General features: G+C 38.4%; 7 protein-coding genes and 1 long non-coding RNA gene across 11 annotated transcripts; 5 read left to right on the top strand and 3 right to left on the bottom strand.

The window, feature by feature from the left end:
• Nucleotides 1–1,681: 1,681 nt before the first annotated feature.
• LOC117788647 lies at nt 1,682–2,397 on the bottom strand. Of its 4 annotated transcripts, none has more exons than XR_004617781.1 (3): nt 2,123–2,397; nt 1,961–2,063; nt 1,682–1,909 (listed from the first exon to the last, which is right to left on the bottom strand). It is a non-coding gene; the product is annotated as an uncharacterized LOC117788647 (long non-coding RNA). The 4 variants fall into 4 exon arrangements; XR_004617783.1 differs by having other exon boundaries at nt 1,968–2,051; nt 2,123–2,396; XR_004617782.1 differs by having other exon boundaries at nt 1,968–2,055; nt 2,123–2,396.
• LOC117788646 (carboxypeptidase B) lies at nt 1,805–6,578 on the top strand. The gene is made up of 5 exons (XM_034627478.1): nt 1,805–1,918; nt 4,742–5,414; nt 5,668–5,778; nt 5,846–6,000; nt 6,159–6,578. Exons 1-5 carry the CDS (start codon nt 1,830–1,832, stop codon nt 6,448–6,450), a joined length of 1,320 nt encoding a protein of 439 aa, XP_034483369.1. The 5' UTR covers nt 1,805–1,829; the 3' UTR covers nt 6,451–6,578.
• A 528-nt stretch (nt 6,579–7,106) lies between these two features.
• LOC117789020 (carboxypeptidase B) lies at nt 7,107–8,565 on the top strand. Its single transcript, XM_034628005.1, has 2 exons — nt 7,107–8,100; nt 8,159–8,565. Exons 1-2 carry the CDS (start codon nt 7,121–7,123, stop codon nt 8,469–8,471), a joined length of 1,293 nt encoding a protein of 430 aa, XP_034483896.1. The 5' UTR covers nt 7,107–7,120; the 3' UTR covers nt 8,472–8,565.
• A 71-nt stretch (nt 8,566–8,636) lies between these two features.
• On the top strand, nt 8,637–10,197 carry LOC117789025 (carboxypeptidase B-like). Its single transcript, XM_034628009.1, has 4 exons — nt 8,637–8,696; nt 8,753–9,655; nt 9,718–10,039; nt 10,187–10,197. Exons 2-3 carry the CDS (start codon nt 8,811–8,813, stop codon nt 10,013–10,015), a joined length of 1,143 nt encoding a protein of 380 aa, XP_034483900.1. The 5' UTR covers nt 8,637–8,696; nt 8,753–8,810; the 3' UTR covers nt 10,016–10,039; nt 10,187–10,197.
• A 553-nt stretch (nt 10,198–10,750) lies between these two features.
• Nucleotides 10,751–12,276, top strand: LOC117789021 (carboxypeptidase B-like). Its single transcript, XM_034628006.1, has 3 exons — nt 10,751–10,887; nt 10,945–11,847; nt 11,915–12,276. Exons 1-3 carry the CDS (start codon nt 10,817–10,819, stop codon nt 12,210–12,212), a joined length of 1,272 nt encoding a protein of 423 aa, XP_034483897.1. The 5' UTR covers nt 10,751–10,816; the 3' UTR covers nt 12,213–12,276.
• Nucleotides 12,277–12,739: 463 nt separating this feature from the next.
• On the top strand, nt 12,740–14,335 carry LOC117789023 (carboxypeptidase B). The gene is made up of 3 exons (XM_034628007.1): nt 12,740–12,880; nt 12,931–13,815; nt 13,875–14,335. Exons 1-3 carry the CDS (start codon nt 12,807–12,809, stop codon nt 14,179–14,181), a joined length of 1,266 nt encoding a protein of 421 aa, XP_034483898.1. The 5' UTR covers nt 12,740–12,806; the 3' UTR covers nt 14,182–14,335.
• A 557-nt stretch (nt 14,336–14,892) lies between these two features.
• Nucleotides 14,893–16,438, bottom strand: LOC117789024 (carboxypeptidase B). The gene is made up of 3 exons (XM_034628008.1): nt 16,282–16,438; nt 15,320–16,207; nt 14,893–15,259 (listed from the first exon to the last, which is right to left on the bottom strand). Exons 1-3 carry the CDS (start codon nt 16,350–16,352, stop codon nt 14,962–14,964), a joined length of 1,257 nt encoding a protein of 418 aa, XP_034483899.1. The 5' UTR covers nt 16,353–16,438; the 3' UTR covers nt 14,893–14,961.
• Nucleotides 16,439–24,786: 8,348 nt separating this feature from the next.
• Nucleotides 24,787–27,930, bottom strand: LOC117787161 (nuclear RNA export factor 1-like). The gene is made up of 3 exons (XM_034625608.1): nt 26,242–27,930; nt 25,565–26,124; nt 24,787–25,509 (listed from the first exon to the last, which is right to left on the bottom strand). The coding sequence occupies exons 1-3, from the start codon at nt 27,928–27,930 to the stop codon at nt 24,852–24,854; spliced, it is 2,907 nt and encodes a 968-aa protein (XP_034481499.1). The 3' UTR covers nt 24,787–24,851.
• Between the last annotated feature and the right edge of the window lie 64 nt (nt 27,931–27,994).

A 27,994-nucleotide genomic window follows, 5' to 3' on the forward strand; every position in this document is an offset into this window, starting at 1 on the left:
ATTAAAAATGTGTATGCAGATAATCACAGTTAAATTTAAAATGCAAATTTTAATCAACACGTTAAAGCACCGGAAACATAAAATTAATTTTTAGTTTTTTTGTTATTAATAAATAGTTTTGCAGAACGAGTGCCTCGATGTCTGCTAAAGTTATACATCTTGATATTTGGCTCGATCGAAGATCAAATAGATGAATATATCTCCGGTCAAGCGGAAGTGCCCAAAGCGACAGTCAAGTGTCATAATTACGCATCAAAGCTAGTGCTAAACTTGAAATATAATTATTAATAATACGTGTATGTATATCTACAAGTATATCTCTAGGTGAATACGTAGTTTTTGATAAGTGTCGTTCGATGATTTGTGAATGGCTTCTGTTAGCCATGATGTTTCGACTGTTTACAGCTGTATCGCATGGGACCAAACTCTTAAGGTTTTAATGAACTCGAATCCACGCATCTTTGGCTTTTAATGATACATCTCATCAGCTGCCTTTCTAAGCGCTTCTCATTGTGGTAACTGTAATGAAGCACAAGTGTTATGGCTTCAACTCTTCCGGCTAACTCGACAAATTGACCTTGCCCGTCAATAGTTCAGTGCTCGAATTTTTGACCGAGCTAACAGAATTAGCCAAAATAGAATGGAGCGCATCTTATTCATGGAGTTGACGTACGTTGACTTTCGAATTGATTTCACTAGAACAGAAATCAGATATTTACCCTGCGGCGTTGTCTTTAAATGTCGGACCGTGACATTAGGAAGACAAAGCACACAATGTTGGCCCAAAGCATAACACAGACACACACACACACACATACACATTGAGATAAATATTCAAGTTCCTCTATAAAAACCAGTAAATAAACAAGTAACGGCTTCAGAATCGTTTCAAAACCCGCGATACGCGGATGCAAAAACGCACGAAAGAGCAAAAATTGATATAGACCCAAAAAAGAACTGAAACACAATTGTGTCCAGATAACAAAGTGATCAAATTATCCAAACAAGTTTCATGAAAAATAAAGCAACTTATGAAGAAAAACAAATTCAATTAATTGCACATAAAAAACAACTTTAAATGCTTCTTAGCATTAGTAAATGGCATAAATTATGCAAAAATTAAACACAAGAATTAATTGAAAAGAACTATACTTTTGCTGATCAAAAAAAAAAAAATATATATATATATAAATAAATATAGAAACGACGCGTGCCGAAGCTTTCCGCATTTGATCTCGTGACGTGTTTACAATCGCCCACAAATCGTTGTCTTTAAAACCATCATCATTGTTGGAATTGTTGTTGTTGCTGTTGTTGTTTAATATTAAACTGGACGGGGGACTGGACCGCGGCACACCTGACCTTGACACTCACTTTTCTAAAAGCGAACTGAAACGATTTATTTTTCGGGTTTTTCGCTTTGGCAACGTCTTCTTTCTCAGCCGCGTTTTAAACAGCTCGACAGTCTTTGGCCGAAACGGAGATGAAACAGATGAATCGGGCTCTGATCATAGTTACCTCAACTTTTAACTCATGCAGTTGAGTTTGTGTTTTATTGCATAACTTTTTTCAAGTGCAACGTGCAAAATAATAATTATTTGTGTGAATGCAATTGTGTATACAAACAAACATATACAAAATAAAAGTTTTGTATATAACCAAGTGAATTAAACGCAAAACATTTTGCATGTCCATGCTCACGGCTTAGCTGCATATATTAATACATAATTTGAAATACAAATACAAGAGCAACAGAGACTGTTGAAGTTTGGAGTGTGAATCCAGATAGAGAGATTACAATTATATATATAGCTACAATATAAGCAAAAATGTGCTATAAAATCGTGTGTAGTTTATTGCTTTGTCTCGTCGGCTTGGCGTGCTCCAGCATTTCAAACAACCTGGCCGGCTATGAAGGGTAATTAACGAAAATAATATGCATATTAAATTATAAAATTACAATTTACAGAATTTCATTTAAGCTCCATCAATCAGTTGGCTCGCATACATAAATTTTCCATGTAGTATTCCCCTCCATTTTTTTTAATGATCTATCTAGTAAACTGGTTTAGGCTTTTACTTTATCATAATATACTTTATTAGCTTAACAGCTATCACTTACCAATGCCCATAGTTTGGTAGCTGATTATCTGATGCGAGTATGCCACTGAAGATCTCCGTTCAGAAAGTTAGATGCCCCAAGTGCCACACTGACATACATGAGGCAAATATCGAATGTACTCAAGCTGTCTATTTGGCACTTAACGGCCAGATATGGTATGGCCAAAACTGTTACCAACTGAGCACAACGATAGAATTTATAGCTCCAGGCATAAACCGCTTCCTTTAATTCTTTAAGCATGTTGAAAAGTTAATTTGAATAATGTATAGCTCTAGAATATTTTAAATTTTATTTTTAAATTGACAGTATGTGGAATAGAATTTGAATACTGAAAGTTAAGTGAATGCTTTATAGTTGTATAGTTAGCTACTTTAATTTAATATATATATATATATGTTTATAAATATTTATATTATTATTATTATTATATGTTTTTGCAGTGTTATAAATATACAATAGTATAATGATTACGAACATATATTTTGCGTCTTTTCGACGGAACCATTAAATTTTCCACCCTTTTCAGTAGTTTTCCTAACTTTCTCTTGAATTTAAACTGCATATTACATTTATACTAATAACCATAATTCGAATTGAGCTCCAAAATGTATTAAGAAATATTTATTTTTCTACATTTGCATTTTATTTCGAGACTATTAATAAATATTTATGCATTTTAGTTACCATATCAAGTAATTGCTTAATTAAAATTAATTAGTTTATCAATTGCCATAGATAAGTATCTTTAATCTTATTGTAGCTATAGTTGTCATATTTTAAATGGTTTTAACGAGCTCTAACTATTGACAGCATATTATGTAGCTAGATTTATGAGTACGAGTGTCAATGTCAGCGGCTAGAAGTTGTCATTAATTTTAGTATTTATGCTAAACGTTAGACGTTGTCTTGTTGAGGCGGCTTATGTAAAACAAAGCTCAACACGCCCATGAAAAACGGCAGCTAAAACTGTTGGATAAACAGCAGTTTCATCGGCGATTCGTCGATGACACAGAGATACACACACACACACACACACACACACATTACACATGTACGTCAACTGCTTATATGTAAATGCCAAGCAAATGTTTGTCAAAGAAGTCAGCAAATTGCACGGCAACGTCTTCTCAACCGTTTGTTGTTTGTCAGGGGCGCAAGAGGCGTATGTGTAATGTTGATTGTTTGTGGTTGTAGTTGCTGCTGTTGTTGTTGCTGCTCAGCCGTATGGGGTCATAATGAAAACGAAAATGAACAGAAAACTACAAACAGCTTGATATTTAATTAGCACGCAAAATGTTTGCTTCCTTCCGTTGCTTTGTCGATGGTTTCGACATAACACACGTTTTAATGTTCAAAAATAGATGCTTTATATGCATCTATCATGTATCTTTTTTTTTTTTTTTGTATTTTTGAGAAGGCCACATGCCATGCAGCGCCCAACAATAGAGCTTCATTTGCTTAAAACTTGACGAGAATTACAAACAAAAAATTAAAAATTAAAATAATAAAGCCAAACTAATCGCATGTAAACAGTTTCTTTATGTATAAATGCAAGATGAAAATGAAAAATTAGATGCATCACGCTGCGTGTGAAAGAGAGAGAGATAGATACGGTTGTATCTTATAAGCATATAAGCAATACTGGCGGGTGTTTAATTAAATTATATATCTTTGTATGCCGCCGACTGCCACACGTGATTAGCCTCGTCTTTGTCTATAGTTTCTTCTGTTTTGCTAGCCAATTCCTCCGCCTTCGTCTGCACAAGATGAATATGCATAGATTTTCAATATTTGTTGCTTGTCTGTGGTCCGCTTTTGTGGAATTTTCTGAAATGATAAATTGGCCACAAATTCATCGAGAGGTGGCAAAACGCCAATTGACGACCAGGCGACGACATCCAAGAACGAGGCGTTCTGCATAAATTTGGGAATCAACAACTCATTTTGGGGCGCCACAAAATTAATTTTGTTGTCCAATTAGCTTAAGACATAAATGTGTGTGAAGCAATCACATTACACTTGCTGGGGTTTTATTTATTCATTTTAATTGGATATCCATTTATCTTTGCATTTTACAAGAATAGATCAACTCTGGCGTATCAATGATTTAGCTATTGTGTAACTTTGAGATACTTTTATTGTAGATTAAAATACATTAATCAAAATACAGATACAGATTTATATCTTTAAAAAATTCAATTTGCTGAAAAAGATTTATAAACAAAAGCAGCCAGCAACTTCAGATTTGTAGATAATATTTTAATGTGATAAACATATAATGAAACTTATAGATTCAAAGTATACAGAGTATAATAATAAAAATCATAATAGCTAACCTTATGCCAGTAAAAATATTTTAAAATATTTTTAATATTGTTATATACATATATGGTTAACTTAAACTCAAAGACTACTACCAGTCGATTTTTCTATAAATTCATTATATTCAACCAATTTTAATTAATATTAAATTCAAGCAATAATTGTAAAGGAAGAATATATCTAAAAATAAGTATTAAATAAGTAGAAATAATAAAAAATATCTATATTTTATTTATATTAATAAAATGAGCTTAAATAATTAGTAATACTAACACTTTTCCGTTCAACTATTTGTAGTTATACCAAGTACACGGTACAACATGGCGATGAGGATAGTTTTCGTTATATGGTCGATCTGCAGACCAATGATGCTGATGTGGACTTCTGGTTGCTGACAAGGAACATGTCCGTGTTGACAGTGGGACCACAAAGGAAACCACAATTCGAGTCGCGTCTGTCGCAACTGAGAGTCGACTACCAGACACAACCACTGATGGAACTGATGGCCGCGCTGGAAGGCAATAGCACCTATGCCGATGAAGATGTGGATGACATTGACGAGTGCCAGCCTGGAGCAGATTGTGAGTCGGAGCGTCCACATAGTCGCAAACGCCGTCAGGCACGTGGCTTCTTCTCGCATTATCCTCGTTATCACGAGATCCTCAACTTCATGAGCGGTTTGGCAGCGCGTTATCCACAATACTGTCGCTACGAGTCTCTGGGTCGTTCCAACGAGGGTCGTCATATTGCCGGACTGTCGATATCGCTAAACACCCGTACTCGCCCTCGTCGAGTGGCCTACATTCAGGCTGCAGCCCATGGACGGGAGTGGATTACTCCACAAACTGTATTGTACTTGGCCTATGAGCTGCTTACCAATTTGCGCGCTTTTCAACGTGTCCTTAATGATGTCGAGGTCTTCCTTGTGCCCTTGGTGAATCCCGATGGTTATGAGTATACACATACTTCGGTAAGTAGCTGATTATATTTATTAATTTCGCGTAAGTCTCGACTAGAGTAGCACCTTTTAATGAATCCGTTTGATTCACGAATGCTTTATAAAAATGTAACCAATTTTAAGTGAAGTTTTAAGTGATTACATGAAGATATTTATTTTAAACATATTAAAATTCAACCATTATATCCAGAAAGTTTATTTTAAAATCAATAAAAATTCTAAGAGTTTATAAAAATTTCATTAATATTTGTTCTTCTTCTTTTAGGATCGTTTCTGGCGCAAGAATCGTCATCATTATAATGGACAGCGGTGCAGCGGTGTGGACATTAATCGTAATTTTGGCAACCATTGGAACTATCAGGGTGCCAGTCAGAATGTAAGCGACCTGTTGCATTGATTTGTAAATTTGACTTTGACCTTCAATTTATTTTGGAAATCCTCAGCTCTGTTCCGAGGTTTATTCGGGAACAGCGCCAAATTCGGAGCCAGAAACATCGGCGGTGGTGCGGTATTTGGAATTCAATCGTCATCGTGTGAAACTCAGCCTGGATGTGCACTCATTCGGCAAATTCATTTTTTATCCCTATGGCTATGCGAGGTGTGTACGGTTTTGGCCTTTTGGGCTCGCAGGCTCTGCCCCGAAAAGAAATTCAATTTACTTTTCAATTAATTGCTAAAAGCAATTAAAACCGAATATTTTTGCTGCCACTGTATCCATTTAAAAATTTCTCATGGATTTTTCATTCCATCCAACAGAAACACAGTGCCTCCCACTGTGGGTACCTTGCGCTCGGTGGCATTGAGAGCCGCCAACCAAATCGGAAAATATCGCGGCACACGGTATACCATCGGCACCTCAGCCTCGATTCTCTACGAGGCTTCTGGCAGTCTGGATGACTTTGCCTATGGCAGCCTGGGCATACCCTTGTCCTACACGCTCGAGCTACCCGGTGACGAATTCCATGTGCCCTCCTCGGATATCATACACGTCTGCAAGGAGACATTTGCCGGCTTTGTCGAGTTCATCCGGCATGTTAGTCTGTATTAAGGCTGTATCATAAGTACTCGTAGAGTACATTTCGAGTGCCTTTAGTCTTTAAGCAATTGAATTTATAATTGTTAATTAAACTAATTAGTGTCGTCGTTGTTAGGCATTAAAAAAATGAGATAAAAACAGATACAGTTTTTTAAATTGTTAAAAGTATGAAGGGGAAGCATAATTAAGTTTCGAATTTAATTACAAGCAAACCCAATAGACCCCTGTACTTGTACCCTGTACGGGGTCTAAAAATGATATTCTATATTGAAAATTTTTGTTAACCAAACTTAATATTTTCAATAAATTTATTGACTTGATTTTAAAGATATTTAATTGAGATACAACAAATGTATTCTGAAAGTTTAGTATGGTCATTTTAGATACAATCAATGTATAGTGAAAGTTTTCCTAAATACAATCTTAAGATCTTTTATCCCTGCTTCTTTTTTTTTTAGTAAAATTGCTTATTTTTAACTCTGGAACTGGTTCACTTTTAAGTTCTGCCACCCTAACTTCAATTAGTTTTACAACTTATATAACCATAAACAGAAGTATAAAAAAAATAATATTATTGATATCGTAGTCGTTTAGTCGGCAACAGTTCCAATTAAGCGATAAGTGGCTCGATATGGCATTTGTATCGAAATTCGAACTCTAGTCTTATTTCAACTTTGCCCGAATGACATCGTATACACTCTGGGGATTACTGTTGCTGGTGTTGCTGCAGTCAGTTTGCCTGTTGGCCTGGCAGAATTACAAGGATTATAGGGTCTTTGAGCTGCAGCCACGAGATGAAAGTGAGCAGCAACTGTTACGGCAGTTGGCGAGGGAAAAACCACACTGGGATTTTCTGGGCTCACGTCGCAGTCTTAATGAGACAGGATTAAGGGTGTTGGTGTCTCCCACACAGGTTGAGAGTCTGTTGACCTTGTTAAATGAGAAACACATACAACATCAGATACTTTCGGATGATATCTCCGAATTGGTGCTGGCTCAGAGGGAGGAGAATCGACGTAGCAAGTCTCGCATCCAAATGCCGATGATCGATGTCTTTGCTGGATTCTACACCCATGCCGAAATTAATGAGTATCTGGACAGTTTGCCACAACGTTATCCACAACGTGCACTGGTCAAAATTTTCGGTTGGAGCTACGAGCGTCGTCCACTGAAATTGCTGACCGTCAGCAATGGTGATGGAAGATCAGATAAACCCGTGATCTTCATAGATGCTACCATGCATGCTCGGGAATGGATTGCTCCCTCTTTCGCTCTATATATAATTCAACAGTTGCTGGATAATTATGAGGAAAATAAACAACTTCTGGAGAATTACGACTGGGTGATTATGCCCGTTGTGAATGCAGATGGTTATGAATACACTCATACCGATTCACGCTTTTGGCGCAAGACTAGAAAACCTACCAAAGATCCGGAAAACATTGGCACCGATCTCAATCGCAATTTTGGCTATAAATGGGGGCAAAATGATGGTTCCTCGGCAGATCCTGCGGAGGAAATCTATCGTGGAGAGTACGCCTTTGATCAGCCAGAGTCTCAGGTAGTGCGGGATGTGTTGCTTCACTACAGCGATCGTTTGAGGTTCTATCTTTCTCTTCACTCCTATGGCAACTACTTTTTACTGCCATGGGGTCACACCAGGTAAGCTTTAAAAGGAAGTCTAGGATTCGTACACTTCTGATTGCTGCGTTTTTTTTAGTTCCCTTCCTCCAAATTACTACGAGATGATGGAAGTGGCAGATGCGGGCGCCATGGCTATTGTTCATGCCACCAACGGCATCTACAGCTATGGTAGCGGTTATCATCTTATGTATCCAACGTCGGGAGACTCCACCGACTATGCTGCAGGTGTTGCCAATGTGACAGTGGCTATAACCATGGAACTACCCGCTGGAGGATTTCTTGGTTTCGATCCTTGGGTCTCACACATCGAGGGCTTCGTCACAGAAAGTTGGGTGGGAGTGCGTGCTATGGCCAAGGAGGTGATAAGACGTTACCCACCGCAGTTGTAAATAACGATAGATTATAATCTAACATTATAACAATCAACAACTTTTACTTTTTTGTGATCACCCAAAAAGAAATAAATATTCTAATTTAAACATGTGAGATAAGATAAGAATTGGCTATTTAAGTAGCTGACTAGCCATTGCAAACTAAGTTAGAATGTTGCAGTTGGGCTGTTTAATACTGCTGTTAGGTTTGGCTCTTGCAGCTGCTCAAGGTGGCTATGAAGGGTAAGTAATTTGGTAGTTTCTGCAGTGGAATCTGCTTAATCAGCTGTAATTTTTAGATATCAGATCTATGAGGTGACTCCTTCAACTCCAGCTCAAGGCGAACTCTTGAAGCAGATGAGCCAACAAGGCTATGATTTCTTCAGCTTTAGTCGCTCGTTGGGAAAACATTCTAGGGTACTCGTTAGTCCCGAACAGTTGGAGAACTTCCAGGGATTACTCACATCTCAACAGCTTAACCATCGACTGATCAATGGAAATCTGGGTGCCACATTTGCTGAGGAGTTTGCTCAGCGTCAAATGCAGCGCCTCTTGATGCCAATTACAGGCAAAGGACGACTGACCACAGATCGTTACTACACCCATGAGGAGATCACCAACTATATAAATGATCTGGCTGCACGGTATCCATCTCGTGTCTATGTCAAGACTGTGGGTTGGTCATACGAGAAGCGTGAGATGAAAACGATTACAATTACCAATGGAGATGGTCGTCCCGATAAGAAGGTCGTCTTTATGGACGGTGGCTTTCATGCCCGTGAGTGGATCTCTCCAGCAGCTGTTCTATACGTGATTGATCAGCTGGTAGAAAAGTTTGAAGAGAATGCGTATCTGCTAAAAGACTATGATTGGGTCATTTTGCCCGTGGTTAATCCCGATGGTTATGAACATACTCAGACTGGAACTCTGGCACGCATATTTCGCAAGACTCGGCAGCCCTACAAGCTTCTGGGCCAAACCTGTTATGGCGCTGATCCCAATCGGAATTTCGATTTTCATTGGAACGAGGAAGGCGCCTCATCAAATCCTTGCGTGGACACGTTTGCTGGACCAACAGCCTTTTCAGAACCAGAGACAATTGTGGTGCGGGATTTGATGCACTCTCTGGCGGATCGAGGCATTATGTACCTGACCATGCACACTTATGGCAACTATTTACTATATCCATGGGGTTGGACAAGGTAAATAAGTGACAATCACTTAATTGAAGATTTTATTTGAATATTCGTTTTTAATTTTTCAGTGATTTACCCGACACTTACGACCAATTGGATGCTGTGGCACGTGCTGGCGGTGATGCCATTGAAGCTGCCACAGGCACCGTTTATACGGTGGGCACTTCCACCAATGCTCTGTACATTGCCGCTGGTACAAGCAATGACTACGCCTACTATGCTGGATTTAATATATCCATCACCATGGAACTCAGTGGAGGTGGTGTCACTGGTTTTGATCCACCTGCCAGCAGCATCGATGAGTTCGTAACCGAAACCTGGATTGGTGTACGAGCCATGGCCGAAAAGGTTATTGAAATGTTTTAAAATTTGTTGTACAGTCTACCAATAGTTTAATACATACAAACAAAACGTTAAAATTGGCCTTCATTTATTGTATTTTGATAGTTTGAATGACTCTTATCTTATTGCCTTGATTGGTTGGGTTCATTTAGCATATTAGGCTGTATTAGGTCTATATTTTCTTAAAAAATTTAGTTCGAATTTATTTAGATTCGAGCAGTGTCTTTGTTTCCCTTACTTTAGACTCCCAATATTGGAAAAGCTTTAGTTACGTCACTGTATCTTTTATTAACATTGAGAACTAAAAGAAAATGTGATAATAAAAACAGGAATAGTTTAATTTTAAGTAGGAGAGAACTACATGTTTGGGATTTCTATGTTCCGACTATAATCCCAACAGACATTCAAGACTATATTTTATGCACTAAAACAGAAATCCGAAATAAAATTGTCACCAATATGTGTTTAGGACTATGAATCATCAGCTGATCTTTTTTAGAAGAATATTCCCTCGATATAAAAGTGGAACTAGCTGCTGGTGAATTGCTTGGTATCGATCACTAGGTTTCACACATCGGGAGTAGCGTCGCTGAAAGTTTGGTAGGAGTGCGTGTCATGGTCGTAGAGGTGATAAGACGTTACTAAATGCAATCGTAAATTAAGTCGGATTAATGTTCAACTATTTTGATTTCTTGTGACTACCAAGAAAGATACGATTATGAGTTAATAAAGCTTTGAATTTATAGATGTGAGATAAGATAAGCATTGGCTATTTAAGTTGTTAACTAAGGGCACGCGTGTCCACAGTCTTCAGAAAACTCTAAGATGTCGCGGTTGGGCTGTTTAATACTGCTTTTAAGTTTGTCTCTTGTAGCTGGCCAAATTGGCTATGAGGGGTAAGTCCATTTAGAGATTTGTGCTGCAAAACTTGCTAATGCGAATGTCATTTTTAGATATCACATCTATGAGGTCACTCCTTCAACTCCAGCACAAGGCGAACTCTTGAAACAGCTGAGCCAACAAGGCTATGATTTCTTCAGCTTCAGTCGCTCGTTGGGAAAACCTTCTAGGATACTTGTTAGTCCCGAACAATTGGAGAACTTCCAGGGATTACTCACAGCTCAACAGCTTAATCATGGACTGATCAATGGAAACCTGGGTGCCACAATTACTGAGGAGTTTGCTCAGCGTCAAATGCAGCGCCTCTTGAAGCCAATTACAGGCAAAGGACGACTGACCACAGATCGTTACTATACACATGAGGAGATCACCAACTATATAAATGATCTGGCTGCACGGTATCCATCTCGTGTCTATGTCAAGACTGTGGGTTGGTCATACGAGAAGCGGGAGATGAAAACGATTACAATTTCCAATGGAGATGGTCGTCCCAATAAGAAGGTCGTCTTTATGGACGGTGGCTTTCATGCCCGTGAATGGATCTCTCCAGCAGCTGTTCTATATGTGATTGATCAACTGGTAGAAAAGTTTGAAGAGAATGCGTATCTGCTTAAAGACTATGATTGGGTCATTTTGCCCGTGGTTAATCCCGATGGTTATGAACATACCCAGACTGGAACTCTGGCACGCATATTTCGCAAGACTCGGCAACCCTATCAGGTGCTGGGCAAGACCTGTTATGGCGCTGATCCAAACCGCAACTTCGATTTTCATTGGAACGAGGAAGGCGCCTCATCAAATCCTTGCGTGGACACGTTTGCTGGACCAACAGCCTTCTCTGAACCCGAGACAATTGTGGTGCGGGACTTAATGCACTCTCTGGCGGATCGTGGCATTATGTATCTGACCATCCATTCCTTTGGCAACTATTTACTATACCCCTGGGGTTGGACAAGGTAGAAAAGTGGCAATCACTTAATTTTAATTTTGATTTAATTTTGTCGATTGATTTTATTTTCACAGTGATTTACCAGACACTGTTGATCAGCTTGATGCTGTGGCACGTGCTGGCGGTGATGCCATTGAAGCTGCCACAGGCACAGTTTATGAGGTGGGTAGCTCTACCAATGTGTTGTACATAGCTGCTGGAGCTAGCGATGATTATGCATTCCATGCTGGATTTAATATTTCCATCACCATGGAACTCAGTGGAGGTGGTGTCACTGGTTTTGATCCACCTGCCAGCAGCATCGATGAGTTCGTAACCGAAACCTGGATTGGAATCCGTGCCATGGCCGAAAAGATGATTGAAATCTTTTAAAATTTAATGTTTAATAAATTCAATACTCTAAAGATTAGGTCTTATGGGTATGAAGTATATCTCATTTCATCTACTATCTTTTTTTAGTTAAATGTTCAGTTAAAGGTATATTCAGACTATTATTGGTAATTAAAATTAAAGTAAATGTAGTTTATCATTTTATGAGTATTTTTTTAGAAGAGTTTAATCTAATAATGTTACTGCAACAAAAATGTAGAAAAAAATGTGAGCGTTAGAAATGTTAAGTGTTTCCCTTATCATCGACGTTTTCTTTTTATTAGTTTACAACGAGGATTGGGTGAGGTTTATCGAAGATTGCTAATTATGATCGTTTATAAAAAATAACAGCAGTTTAACAATGCTTTATAGAAAATTACCCAGAGTGTGCTTTAAATACATTTTACACAGCACAGCTCTCTCTCTCTGTCGTCTATCAACGATTTTTAAATGATTTTACAACCAATTTGTTGATTATTTTGAGTGAGTTGCTAAATATTCCGTTATGTAGCTATTGATAACGATCCTGATTAGAAAGCATGGGCTTGGAAACTTTGATAGACTGCACAGTTTCGTCCAATTTGTCAACAAGTCAAGATGAAAATTTTCTGGTTCGCTTTGTGTAGCTTTTTCATTACAGAATCCCTCGCGAAGGGAAGTATATATGATGGGTAAGTTTGATTAAAGTTTTCTTATGAATCATGATTAATTTGTTGATCAGTTTTAAGATCTATGAACTGATTGCAAAGGGACGCTCATCTGACTTCGTTTTGTCTGAGCTGATTAAGAATGAGTCATACTATGAGATTTTTTCAAGTAATGGAGCCAATGCACATGTCATGGTCCACCCGGAGGCGCAATCCGAATTTATCGAATTACTTGATGATCACACACTTACACATAAGATCGTAAATCGTGATGTGGGTTTAACGTTGCGTCGTGAGTTCGAAACGAATCGCAATTTGAGGAACTGGTTTCCCTATGAGGGGCGACTGGGCACAGAGAGATATTACACCCATGAGGAGATCAATCAGTATATTGAGGATCTTGCCAAGCAATTTCCAAGTCGTGTCGTCGTTAAAACTGTGGGCAAAAGCTTCGAGGGACGCTGGCTAAAGACAATCCGAATAACCAATGGAGATGGACGTTCCAATAAGAATGTAATTCTTATGGATGGTGGTTTTCACGCTCGTGAATGGATCTCGCCTGCAGCTGTGCTTTATGCCATTGGCGAGCTGGTGAACAACTATGAAGCACATGCTCAACTGCTTCTGGATTACGACTGGGTTATTCTGCCCGTGGTCAATGCGGATGGTTATGCCTACACTCACCTCTCGGCGGACACGAGGATGTGGCGCAAAACACGTCGGCCTAGTAATGATACCTGTATTGGAACTGATCCCAATCGGAATTTCGACTTTCATTGGAACGAAACAGGTGCCTCACCTGATCCCTGCTCAGAGACTTACGCTGGATCGAAGGCATTCTCCGAACAGGAGGCAATTGTAGTGCGTGATCTAATCCACAGTTTTGCGGATCGTGGTAAAATGTATTTGACGGTGCACTCCTATGGCAACTATATACTCTATCCTTGGGGCTACATCGAGTGAGTAGGCAACCATACTTTAATTTATCTTTTTATTTACATATTATTAACTATTGCAGCGCTTTGCCGGACACTTGGCCGGATCTTGATGAAGTTGGACGCGCTGGTGGAGATGCCATTAAGGCGGCAACGGGCACGGATTATCGGGTGGGTTGTTCCACCACTTTGTTGTATCCGGCTGCCGGCGCTAGCGATGATTATGCCTTCAATGCTGGCTTTCCCATATCATTCACAATGGAACTGCCCGCTGGTGGAGCTAACTATTTTGATCCACCTGCTTCCGATATTGATAGATTGGTTAAGGAAACTTGGGTGGGCATCGAGGCAATGGCTCGCAGGGTCACACAAAAATATCCACTCAATTAAAGTTTTTTGGATTTTAATTAATAGGTTTTAAAATTTTCTATAATATAAATTGTAAAATAAAATAAAACTATTAAGCATATTGTGCGTAACTAGCCATTGAAAAAAATAGGTAAGTATACAATGCAATAGTCATTTTATGTCAATGTCAAAACAAGTACTCAAGCTATTATCTATTTTCATTAAAGTGGATTACCTAGTTAGCTGTTATCAATCATCAACAATAAAAAAGAATAGATTGCTATAAAGATTTATAAGTAGATTTGTGATTTTTAAATTATATTTATATAATAGTGATGGACTCGTGTCGTGCTTATTTGAAGTAAAAGAATGAACGACTCTGTAGACTCTATGTCGAATTCAATAAAATATTGAATAAAAATTAATATATATATATTTATTTTTATTTTCCAACTAAACTTCGTCACATTTAAAATTATTGTGTTGAGACATTAATGCACCGGCCCTGGTAGTCCTTATCTTTTTCTAAGAATTTCTGAGGCTTCCCTAGGTTAAACGTTAATTCACTTGAAAAAGTGCTTCTGTGCTCGTCAACAAGCCAAGTTAATGTCTGGCGATAATTTGAAATGTAGACACTGCACAGCAGGTCTTTGAACCAATTTGGTGAAATGTGTCAATGACTGAGTGAACTGAATGATACCAACTCCACGGGACGCTTTTATTGACTTATCGCATCCGAGGTAAACGGAAATCGAATACTAGACAATTTGTATTTCGATATAACATATGTGTGTTTTATTGCAAATATTTTGACGCTTTTCTTTAGTACTTTTCAATGACCTTTTCGGCCATGGCACGAATGCCAGTCCAGGTCTCACTGACGAATGGCAGAATCTGTTCAGTAGTGGGATTGAAGCCAGAGCCGCCAGCGGGCAGTTCCATGGTGATGGAGATGGGGAATTTGGCAACACCAAAGGCATAATCATCACTGCCGCCAGCTGCGGCATACAACACATTTGTGGAGCTACCAACGGTGTATTTGGTGCCGGTGGATTTCTTGATGGCAGCAGCACCTGCTTGGGCCACCTCATCGATAGAACGCCATTCTTGGGGCAAACCGCTGGAAATGAATAATTTTAAGTGAGCAGATCTAATGAGTCACATTTTAAAGATTACTCACGAGGTCCAGCCCCATGGATAGAGCAGGTAATTGCCATATGAATGCAGCGTCAGGTAGAATTTGCCACGTCCCGTCAAGCCGAGCAACAAATCACGCACCACTTGCGTCTCGGGCTCGGAGAAGGGAGTTGGACCCATGTAGGTGTCCACACAGGATAAGCTGGAGGCACCCACCTCACCCCAGTGGAAGTCAAAGTTGCGATTGCCATCGGTGCCGGTGCAGGATCCAGCTGGCTTGCGGGTCTTACGCCACATGCGAGAGTTGGAGAAAGTATATTCATAGCCATCGGGATTGACCACTGGCAGAATAACCCAATCGTAATCCTTCAACAGGGCAGCATTGACCATGAAATTCTCAGCCAGCTGGTAGATCACATACAAAGCACCAGCATGAGCAATCCATTCACGAGCATGAATACCCGCATCCAAGAAGATGACATTCTTGCCCTTCCTGCCATCGCCATTGGTGATGGTAATTGTCTTTAGATCGCGATTCTCATAGGATTTGCCAGCAGTCTGCACAGTCACGCGGCTGGGATAAGCCTTGGCCAGCTCATCCAGATAGGCATTGATCTCGGCATGACGATGGAAGGCGGTGAAGCTAATGCTGCGTGAGGTGCCACGTTGAGCCATCAGGCGTTGGCTCTGATTCTCCAGCTGCTCCTTCTCCAACGTGGCGCCCAGATTCTCATCGACAACGACATAATCAACGCCAAATCTGCGCAGCAGCTCCTCGAAGCTGGGCTGATCCTTGGGCTGCACCATGACACGTGTGGCAGCATCTGCAGCACGTGGCAGATCGAAGAAATCAAAGTCGGCATTCTGGGACAGACGCAACATCAGCTGCTTCTCGAAATTGTTCTGTGCATTGATGTCATAGATCTTGTAGCTAAATGGTTGCAAATTAAATAGAAATTAGTTGACTCAGATAATGGCTAATGACTTCGCCTTATTCCAACTTACCCGTCATAGCTGTTGGCAGACAGCGCAACAACACTGCACAGTATCAACAGCAAGCACGATTTTAGCAACATTTTGTGGCGACTCCGCTTTGTTCCGTTGGGTTCTGGCTCAAAGCGTCTATTAAATCGTAGTATCACAAGCGCCTTCTTTATATAGCAGCTGAAGTGTGTACCACTTGACGTATGCGTAATGTCAACGAAGTTGTCGATTGATAAAGGAATTTGATCAGAAAATTCTTATAAGTCTTATCAGTTTGTGTATGTCAAAGTCTTGCCTAAATTCATTTTAAAATCTCTTTAAATTTATTACTCGATTCGATCATAGATTAAACTCAAGTCTTTACAAATTAAAATGAAAGCAGTTTTGATTTGAAGTACAGTCGTAATTCGAAAATGAAAGCCCATTTAATTTGACAGATAAATCTAGTTTACCACAAATTGTTATTAGTTATATTAAATGACAATTTAACATTTATTTTAAAAGTAACCGTTGTGTAATCCAATTATAGATAACTTAGAGGGAAATACCCATATGACATTGTCGACTGCCATTGCACTGTAATTAAAATTATAGGTTATACTACAATGGTTACTTGTCTAAAATATTTCGTAAAAAAACTTTAAATAAATTATTAAATATGCAAAAATTTATTTTGTTCTTTCCTTTTTATTTAAAATAATTATAAAAAGTCAAAATGTTATCTTCGACATATTTAGCACATTTTTGATAAGTTATTATAAATTATAAAATATGCAAAAATGTATTTTGTTCTTTCCTTTTTATTTAAAATAATTATAAAAAGTCAAAATTTCCACATTTCTGATTAGATCTTTCAAAGAATTATTTTCAGAATCACGAGTCTACTCTTGAATGTTTGTTTCCATTTTTTATTTAAGTCGCTCGTAAATTTGTCACTCGAATTGCGCCATAACCATTTTGATTTATATTGTCTTTAACTGTAGTCAGTTTCAGTTTTGATTGTCTTCAGAGTGAAGCTTTATCAGTTGCCCGATTTCTTTGCTGAGTTGCACTGCACCCGAGCAAAAAAAACTCTACCATTCAAAACAATGAAAACCCCGTTCATTTGTTACGTGACAAACAAAATGAATAAAAATTAATTATCGGTATTATCGAAGTCCTTATGCCCTTCAAATTTATGTGTAAGATTTCACAGAAATATAATTTTTATGGAAATCTACAGCTCAGCTGAAGAAAAATGTCAAACAATATTTTTTTTTCATTTATATATTTTAAAAAGTTTTTAAAAGTATACTTTAATCATAAAATTTTTAAACTTGTTGTAGAGAAATTATTAAGAATGGAGTTCAGCTAAATATAAATGAAAAAATGTAAAAACAATATAGTCTGTGGCAAATATATCCACAAAGGATATCAATCCTTTAAAAGAGTAAATCAAATAATCAAAACTTTTTTATTTGTTTCTGCTTTTTGGTAGTCCACAGAAAATAAATTTGAAAATTTATTGCATTTCATGCGTTGGGCCATATTTGTCTGCATTTGTAGGCAGTTTTGGTCAACAACTTTTTGGCGGCTGCTGCACAAACAACAAACAGCACAGACAGCACCACAATAACAACAATAAGAGTGAAGAAAAAGTTGCTTACTTGAAACTGACAATGAGCGCATGGAAATGACAAAAAACACTGCGGAAACTGTTGGCTCGTAATTTTGAATGGCCCATTGGATGCGACAGGCAATGACCCCCTCAAAAAAACACGCCCCTTTACCAATAGCTAAGCCACAGAGCGCCAAAGTTTTCATACCCTGTATTGTGCACTGGAAAGTGCATGCTTAAATTAATTTATATAGTTTTGTGCACAAAACAAACAGAGGGAGATTTAAAATAAAAAAAAAAGAAAATATTAAATAAAAACTAGGATATCTTACAGTTTACTATCAGTTAATCAAATAGAATTTTCTTGTTAAGTCATGTAAAACTAATTTTTCTTTTATTTAAAAAAATTGTAAATTTTACTGCTGGAAAAATGTAGATAAATCACTAGCTAGAGTATCTATGGTCTATCATAGACTGGCCAGCAACAATGTAAACTACACGCGACAGTTCAGTTATGTGTGTATATGTGCGTACATCGGAGTGTATCGCTGCTTTTTGTGTACTGCTTTTTTTCGACATTTTCTTTTTGGTTTTTGGCATTTGAAAAACTTTGGTAAAAGTTCTGTGTACATTACATTGGCAAAAGATAAAGCGGCATTGTTTCCCGTTTGCTGTGAATTATGCAAAATTATTTGCTAAAAACATTTGAGGGAGTGAGTTTAGTCAGAGTTGTTGAGTTTAAAGTCACTCTTGGCTTTAATTGAAATTGATAGCTGTGAGTGGACAAATTACTCGTAAGTAGTTTCGAAAATTCATTAGACAGTCATTTGCATAAATATTCGGGAAAAACATTTGGAAAAGTTTTGTCGGCATCGCTCTTTAATTTCCATTTTGCATAAATTAAATGTCGACAATGACTAAGCCCACAAAAGGACTTGGCTATCCATGCCATGAACTTGCGGCTTTATTGCTCTATTAAGTCCCAAAACCCCTTTGGGGCAAGTAGAAAGTTGAGTGTCAAAAAACAAAACCCACAACATGGTCGCGTGGTGGGTTGGGGGGAAGGGGGGAAGTGTAGCGCAAAGATTTTAATTAAAATTCATCTTCACATTTAATCAAATCACGGCAGAGTTGGCAGAGCTGCCACTGACATCGACACTGGCTTCTAATTAAGTGCGAAAAATCGTTAAATGTAAAATCAAATCGTGCAAAAAGTAATTGAAGAACTCTCGCCCTCTACATTCAGAAAGGGGTAGAGTTCTGGGGGAGGAGTAGAGTTCTAAGTGAACTTGGCAACTCACTGCCAGCCAAACTTGTAAATTGAGTCGAGTGTTATGTATTGTTGTTGGATTAAGGCCACAACAATAGCACCCACCTTGATGGGAGGTTAACTGCGGGGTGTCAAATATTTACAATCTACGTCTATTACGTGCAAGTATTTGTTGTTAGTTGCTAAGGCCAGCCATTGGCTAATTAAAAACAGCTGAATGTGGCCAATTTCCTTAATTGTCAGCTCGACTTGGATTTACTTATAAATTTCACTAGTAATTGTAGCTTATACAATCCTTTATCTAAATCAGAAAATTGTTTTAAAAATCAACATTTTTCATGAAATTACTTAATATAAATTTAATTGGCCCAATCTTCCTTAGCGATGTCTTTGTGGTTCTAACAATTTTTAAACTCTTTTAAATATTACATATTTTCAAAACTGTTTTGGTTCTAGTCGAAAAATGTACTAAAAAGTAACAATTAACATAGTTTTAACTTATTTTTGTGAATTGATCAGTATTATTTTATTCATTTTTGTTATTTAATCAAGGATATCTTACTTGCAAAAATTTCTATTAAATAAAGTGTAAAGGAAATATTTTTGCTAATCCAATAAATATTGAGCTGACTAGATTTAAATTTGCTTCTTCTAATCGAACATTCTTTCTTTGGGTAATCTTTAAAAGTCTAGCAAGGATTTGTGCCACTTTGGAATCATAAATAAAGCACACTAACTTGGAACTGATACTATTTTGCATATGACACATTTTTCGCAGACTCCAGCACTTCAGTCGTTGCATAAATCTAATCCAGAGCAAGTTACAGTGCCTGCAAATAATCAAACACAAACACATGCCATGATCATATCTCAGATATCATTGCATAAATTAAAGATTGCACACAAAGCGTCGCAAAGGTAAAGATACATTTTAATTGCAAACGCTTTTCATTTGGATTTATTGAACAGCAAACAACTTACACACACCCAGGAGTATACACACACAAAACTCAATTAGCTTGTTTGAACTCATTTGTAGCGGCAAATGTTATTTGAGAAATTAAGCTTTAATTAAGCCAAGCCCAAGTCGGAGGATTGCAGGTAAACCCAAACAAAAGCGGCTGCCACTGCGGCAGTAATAACATTAAAAACAAAGAAAAGAAATGAAAAAAATAAAAAACAATGCTGAAAAATTAAAACAAATAAAATGCGAGTAAAAACCAGAGAATCAGAGAATCAACGAAACAGCTAAGGCAAATGCCAAACAAACTGCACAAACACACGCAGAGAAAGACTCAAACGACAGCCAGAGAAGAGAAGAGAAGTGCAGAGCAGAGAAGAGCAGCAAGTAAGTCGTATTAAATTTAATTGGATTTGAGTGTTTACCAGCGGCACAAGCCGCCAGCAAAGCCACAAGCACCAGCTGAACGCTTCCCAGTTCTTTCCAAATGCGTGCGACAAGCGACCCAGTTTTTTACTTTTATTCTGCAATGTGTATGTGTGTATGTGTGAGTGTGTGTGCAATTGTTGAGTGGCAGCAAAAATTTCATACGTATCACAGGTAGCATGAAGCTTAAGCCGGATTTTATAGACTTGCTGTAGAGGGCGACACACCGAGCGAAAAAAAGTGTGCTGAACAAAGCAAATATTGCGTATACGCCAAGGCAGCCCGAAAGCCAGTGCCCAAGTCCAAGTCACGTGGTCAGTTGACTGTCTCCATGCCTCTGTGTTGCCAAAGCAACGCTGTGGTTGTAATAGAAGAGACCAATTAGCGTTATGAGTCTGACGAGTTGTCCATATGTCAGATTTTTGCATATAGAGATTTAATTTTAGATCTGTGTTTCGATATGGTACCTTTTAAATCATATTAATTATAATTGCTGCAAACAATTACAAAATGCAATTTTGAAGTGCAATTCGCGTTACGAGTGAAAAGTGTTTGCATGCAAATATGATAAATCACCGTCATTATTGGGCTATCAATCAAAATTATGTCGGATGTGTTTATATGTGTGTGTGTGAGTGTGTGTGTGTGTGCAAAGTGTCTAATTGAATAACGAAGCGTGCAAATTGAGGCGATATATGTGTGCGTGTGTGACTGAGCATGTGTGTGTGTGTCAGTCTAGTTGTCTATTGTGGATACTGTGCCTTGTCCTTGTCGTGGCTTGGCATAGATAGGATAGCATTGTATAGACGAAGAGAAAAAGCTTTAGCCGGCGGCAGTTAACGACACATCCGTTGAGATTTATAGAGACAGGGCGCTCTGGCACTCTCAATGTCTGCGGTTATTTCTTGTCCCTTTTCTCCTGCTCCTTTAGAGGCAATGTTACTTGCATAGAACTTGCATTTAAATACGCTTTAATTCAGGCTTGGCTCACACATTAACATAGTTTTAGGTAGCGGCTATGCAAATGACGTTACGAGGTTTACCAGGTTTACAACAGCTCTCGGAATCTGCAGACTCGAGACAAAGCCGCAGAGTAACAGTTACCTCGCTACCCGTTATCCGCTAACCGCTACCCGTGACCAGTTAACAGTTACACGTTTGCTTTTTAATCCCATTGCATTTGATTGTATGCAGCTGGCACAAAAAAGTAATTTAGTTCGAGTAAAGCTTTGAGTGAGTGTGTGCGTGTGTGTGTGTGTGTCTTTGTGTGTGTGAGCTGCTGTTTAATTTGCAGCATGTCAAAAAAACCGGCCATGTGTGTGTGTCTTTGTATGCATATAATTATTGCATTTCTGGCACGTTCCGAGACTGAAACCGAAACGAAAACGAAACAAAAGCCGGAGCCACAACACTCGAGTGTTTGTTTTGCAGTTGGCAAATGGCACATTTCCCCAGCTTTTCCATGGCTGCTTTCATTATATTCTTGTAGTAAGTATTTTTTAATGATACATAAACTAAAAAGATACACAACAACTATGCATATGAGTTTCCTTTCCGTTCTCTCACTCAGTTTTCTTTCTCTCTTTGTTAGGAGGTTGCCAACTCTTCTAAATTATTTACACATCCGTTTTGCATTTTCACTGTTTGTTTTTCCACGCATGCCCCGCACTTCAAGCATTTTCCCACTTTGCATTTTTCCCCCATAGTTGTTGTTCTTGTTTTTGTTGTTGTTGCATTGTTTCCTCATTTGCAGCTCAACACTTTCTGTGTCATTGTGGTGTCTGCGTTGGCAACTAACGCCGCAGGCTCTAGCCTTGTTTTCCGTTTTTCCAGCTTTTGTTCCACTGCCACATAATGAATGCAATTTTTCAGTTCCCATTTCCATTGAGTGGGTCGCTTGTAAATGATACTACTATACGATACATTTTGTTCAGAAAGCAGAAATCAAGCATTAGCAATACTAATTACACGGATTTCAATTAGCAGTCAAAGGCTTTAAAAGTACATTAAATCATGTTGAGTAAATTTGTATACCTTCCATTTTTTAGCGAATTAGCAATTTAGAAAATGTTTTTAGCAATCCTAGGAATTTTCATAAATTATCTATTTAATTTCTAATTTAGCCGTGTTTTTATTTTTACAACTATCTATTTATATTATAAAAATTTTGTAGAAATATAAATGCAAATGTATCATTCTTTCAAAATCATATTAAGCTTCTTGCTTGTAGTAAATATACACTTCAGTTTTTATCTTCTTGTAAGCAGTTAAATTGAAGAAATATTTGTTGGTTTACTCTGGTGCGAAGAATTTTAATTATTTATTAAACTCCAAAAAATATGCTATAAATATTTACTTGACTTTTTAATAGCAAAAATACGATTCTAAAATTACGACAAATGCCATCAACTTTTTAGTTGAAATGTGTCTAAGACTGTTTAAAATTAAATATTATCGAGAATTACTTGATTATACAGCCAGCTCCAATTTATGTTCTATGTCTATCTCTGGACGTTTACAAAATTCTTTCGAGGACTTCTTGCGATTGCGCCATGTCGACGAGTGCTTGACTAATTAAAATTGCTGCAAATGCTTTCAAATCCACCTAAAAGATACATAGCCTAGAAGCAAGTTGTTTATGCAATTAGGGAGTATCAGGAAGAAGGCCACACAAAGATTTGTAGCACACTTTTAGGCTAACAAATTATTTTTGCTAGCGTATTTCAACTGTTGTAGTGTTTCAGTTTGAGTTGCTGTTGTTGTTTTTGTTTTTGTTGCGGTTAGTTGCAGATAAAAAACGCGTCCGACTGGCAATTGTTACGTTAGGCGCACAAACTAACACCAAAGCAACGAACAGACAGACAATGGCTTTAATTTAACTGTCGGAAGTGAAACACAATGCAAAATACGAGTTGAACTTACAAGCAATTTGCCTTATGCATTACCCGACAAATACACACACATATAGACACAGATACGCCCATAATCCACACAGATACATATGTATATTTGTATAGTTGAAGTCGGGGCTGCAAACATACTATAAATCCTATGCCGACAAAAAACGTGGCGCAGTTTCTGCACTGAATCCGAATCCGAATCCTGAGCGCCGTTGCACGCACAGTGGGTTTTTGGTGGGGTCAGGACTTTGACTACTAGTGGTTGTGTTGGTGGTGCTGCTGTTGAGTTGCTCGTCGTTGCTTTTTTCCGTCGACTTTTGCTTTGGTATGTTCATTATTTTTATCTTTCGCAATGAATGCAAACTACGAAACGAAACGAATCGTACAAAAAACAACAATAACAACTACAGATCTGAAGACAGAAGACAGAAGAAGGGGTGAAGGTGGTAAGGGAAACAGGTCCTGCCACACAAATATGCAAAACAGTTAAAGGATTCATGGCGCTCAAATCTAGGCGTAAAGTGTGAATAACGCGTAGCAATGTGAATGAGCTGACGGCGCTTTGAAGACAAAACTCTGAACCGAATCAGTAGCAGTCCCTCAATGGGAGAGACTTGGGTTCTGGGTCTGAGCCCTGGGCACGGGAATGCAATCAGCGGAATTGTAATTTAGCGTAAAAGGAAGTTGCGGTAGCGCAAATTGAGGTTTTTGCAGAAGCTTCGCGTACACACAAAAAGCAGCTTGCAAGTAAACAACTTCCGCTAGATAATGGCAAATGCCAGACTGGCCAGCTTTTCTCCACTTTGCCCCGCCTCAGCATTTCCAGCTCCCCTTTCCCCTCAGAAAGTGCCAGACACGTCATGTTAAATGCGCTGCAAAATTGCATTAAATACGCACGCTTGTCACTTTTTGATAAGGGAATTAAATTTTGCGGTTTAACGCTGGCGGCACACAAGTCGCCACACAGCAAATACCAGTTCTCCTTTTTCCCAGTTCTCCCTTGCGGAAGAGCTTCACATCAAACCGGGACTTCGGCTGTTGCAGCTCCGGGTACGGCGTGTTTATGCCGTACGCTGTAAACCAAACGGAGACGTCCCTGTCAACAGCATCCCCCAACATCATCATCAACATCATTACTGTTTATTCAATTTGCACGGTTTGATATCGCTGAAACAAAGAGGAAATCGTGCCACAGTTTACAGGGTTGTCAAGCCTTGTCCAGCTTCTTAACGTAATCAGAACTGACAAGTTAAATAGCTCTATACATTGTAGATTCTTATAATAGTAAATATATATGTAGCTACAAACAATTTTAGAAAATAAATAGTATTTATAAAATTCTGATATAAATTTTATTTAAATTTTACGTGTATATCGTCATCAAAAAACCAAAGCAAATGTATTTTTATTTAATACAATAATCTACAACAAGATAACTTATAAATTACAAGCAGTAACACCAAAATAATTATATTTTTTCTCGCCTGGTTCTTGAAGAAACGCTTTTTTGGGTATTAAATTATGCCCTTGCATTTTTCGGACTATCTTTAATGACAATGAAAAATCCCAATGGCACTCGATAAGGCACATATGGCTCCACTCCCATTTTAGATTCGTATGCTTTGATAACCGGACGATCAAGTCAGCTTGTTGAAGTCTTCGGGACCCAACTATGTCGGGCAATAAACGTTCAACGATATTGCTCATAAAGTCGCTTTGAGAGTGAAGGGCTGGAACCACGCCCGCTTTTAATTGTTCAGGACTTGCGTCGCATATATATATGATTTCGGAGGAGATGCGAAAGTCGTATTCGAGGGGTGTGTCAGGCATAGGAGTCAGGATGAAGCTGCGTATAAAATAACGCATTGGGGGTGGCTCAATTGACCCATCAGTTAGGTCCTTAAGAAAACCACTGATGGTAAAGAAAACTCGATCAGGTTGCATCATCATCAGGTCGACAACGATCGTCGGCAGCAGATGTTGTGACTTCGGCAAGGAAGCGAAATGGGCAAGAGCGGAATCGCGGTTTTCTATCTTAATGCCGTCTTTATATCGACTGAAATATTTGTTATCCTGGTCTGCGAGCGAATCGAGACTGTAAAAATAATAAAAGTTAGTTGTATTTAGGCTAAGTAATAAGTTCAACTTGCCAGATAGCGAAATCATATTGGGACTTGGTGAACGAAATCAAGGCTGTCTCCTGGTAAAACCATTTGAGTCCTGATCTCTGTCGGTCGAAATCGTAAGTTTTTATATATGAATTAAGGAATCGCTGTAAATCGTCGTAGCCAGTATTCGCTGATTCCCTTCTAAGCAGCTTATATTGCTGTACGGAATTTACCTCTGGTACCACATTCGATTTCTTTGCTGATGTGGGTATCAGGGTCGATTTTAAAACAATATCCAATGTCTTTAGTTGATTCCTCTCAGTCGGTAAATTTTCAAGCTCAATTTTAGATATCAGATTCAGTTCCTCCTTAGATTTAGGTACCTGTTTTGGGATCTCTTTCTCCACTTGTTCCCGTGTCTTTGTTTGCTCATTTTCAGTTGGTACACTTTCAAGTTCAATTTTAGATATCAGATTTAGTTCCTCCTTAGATTTAGGTACCTGTTTTGGGATCTCTTTCTCCACTTGTTCCCGTGTCTTTGTTTGCTCATTTTCAGTTGGTACACTTTTAAGTTCATTTTTAGATATCAGATTCAGTTCCTCCTTAGATTTAGGAACTTGTTTTGTGATCTCTTTCTCTACATGTTCCTGTGACTTTGGTTGCTCGATTTCAGTTGGTATATTTTTAAGTTCATTTTTAGATATTACGCTTAGTTCCACCTTAGATTTGGGTACCTCTTTTTGGATCTCTTTCTTTACATGTTCCTGTGTCTTTGGTTGCTCGTTTTCAGTTGGTACATTTTTAAGTTCATTTTTAGATATCAGAACCAGTTCCTCCTTAGATTTAGGAACTTGTTTTGGGCTCTCTTTCTCTACATGTTCCTGTGTCTTTGGTTGCTCGTTTTCAGTTGGTACATTTTTAAGTTCATTTTTAGATATCAGAACCAGTTCCTCCTTAGATTTAGTAACTTGTTTTGGGATCTCTTTCTCTACTTGTTCTCGTGTCTTTGGTTGCTTCTTTTCGGTCGCTGCATTTTTAAGTTCATTTTTAGATATCGGATTCGGTTCCGCCTTATAATTTGGTAGCTGTTTTGGGATCTCTTTCTCTACATGTTTCCGGGACTTTGGTTGTCTATTTTCAGTCGGTTCATTGTCAAGTTCAGTTTTAGATATCAAATTCAGTTCCTCTTCACATTTCGTTACCTCTTTTGGACTCTCTTTCTCTACATATTCTCGTGCCTTCGGTTGTTTCTTTTCAGTCGGCTCCTCCTTAGAATTCGGTACCCGTTTTGGGATATCCTTTTCTACAGCGGGTACATTTTCAAGTTCAATTTCGGGTATTACATCCAGTTCCGGTTTAAACTTCGATACCCGATTTGGTATCACAAGATGTTGCCCTGTCGTTGATTGCTCCTCTTCAGACGGTTCTTCTAGTTCCATTTTCGAACCCATTTCCAGTTCCTCCTCAGATTCTGGCACCTGATTTGGTATCTCTTCTGGTACTGGTTCGGATACCTGCTCCTCTACATGTTTCAGTGCAGTTTCATCTAATGTTAACATAAACTTCATTTTTGGAGGACTTCTTACTCGCAAGTGTTTGTTATCGAGTAATATAAGTTTGGGTAAAAGTTTCAGCAGTTGTCGTCGTTTGAAGGGCGAGTCAATAGGATTATTAGACACATCTATCTGAGTTGTGTATAGATTGTTAAAGACTTGGAATGTTTCCACATTTCTTAGATCGTTGTTTGCCAGGGAGATAAAAACTAGTTTCGGTAGCCGGATTTCAATCCCTCGAAAGGCTGACAAGTCTGTAAGGCAGTTGTTGTCTAGAATCAGACTGCGTAAATTTGGCATGCAGAGCTCCATCACTCTTATAGCTGCTGACATGCAATTCTTCTGATCCAAGGAACAGAATTCCTCCATCCACATATCATCCTTATAGAAACCGTATAGATCGAGGCTCTCTTCGCTCGGTTTATAGCGTTTACGTATCGCCAGGCATAATTTTTCCCAAAAATTTGGATCTACACGCACCTGCGGCAGTTTGTTGGTAACGGCTATCCGCAGCAAGCATTTTGGTGGTACGTTCATTCGTTGCAGCGCCTTCGCCAGACTATAATCATTTACATAGAATGTGCATGAGGGAACGGTATTATTCGTCACATCTTGTTCATCGCCCTCTTCCAAATAGTAGGGATTCCACCTGATATTATTTGTATGGCATAGGTCTTTCAGTTCGTTTAACAAAGTATGCGAGATAATTTTCTTCTTGCTTACAAAGCGCCTGTAGACATGCACTCGGTACCATCCAAACCTGTTCTGTGGTAAGTATTTAATACGCTTTTCGGGTTTATTTGACTGGTGTTTAGGTAGACACACTAGGGAGCTACGCTTTAAAGTAGGATCCATGTTTACTTTTAAATTATATAAAAATATATTTCAGAGCGCACAGTTCTTATCACTTCAATAAACT

Source organism: Drosophila innubila, assembly GCF_004354385.1.
Source record: "Drosophila innubila isolate TH190305 chromosome 3L unlocalized genomic scaffold, UK_Dinn_1.0 0_D_3L, whole genome shotgun sequence".
Taxonomy (NCBI): Eukaryota; Metazoa; Arthropoda; class Insecta; order Diptera; family Drosophilidae; genus Drosophila; species Drosophila innubila.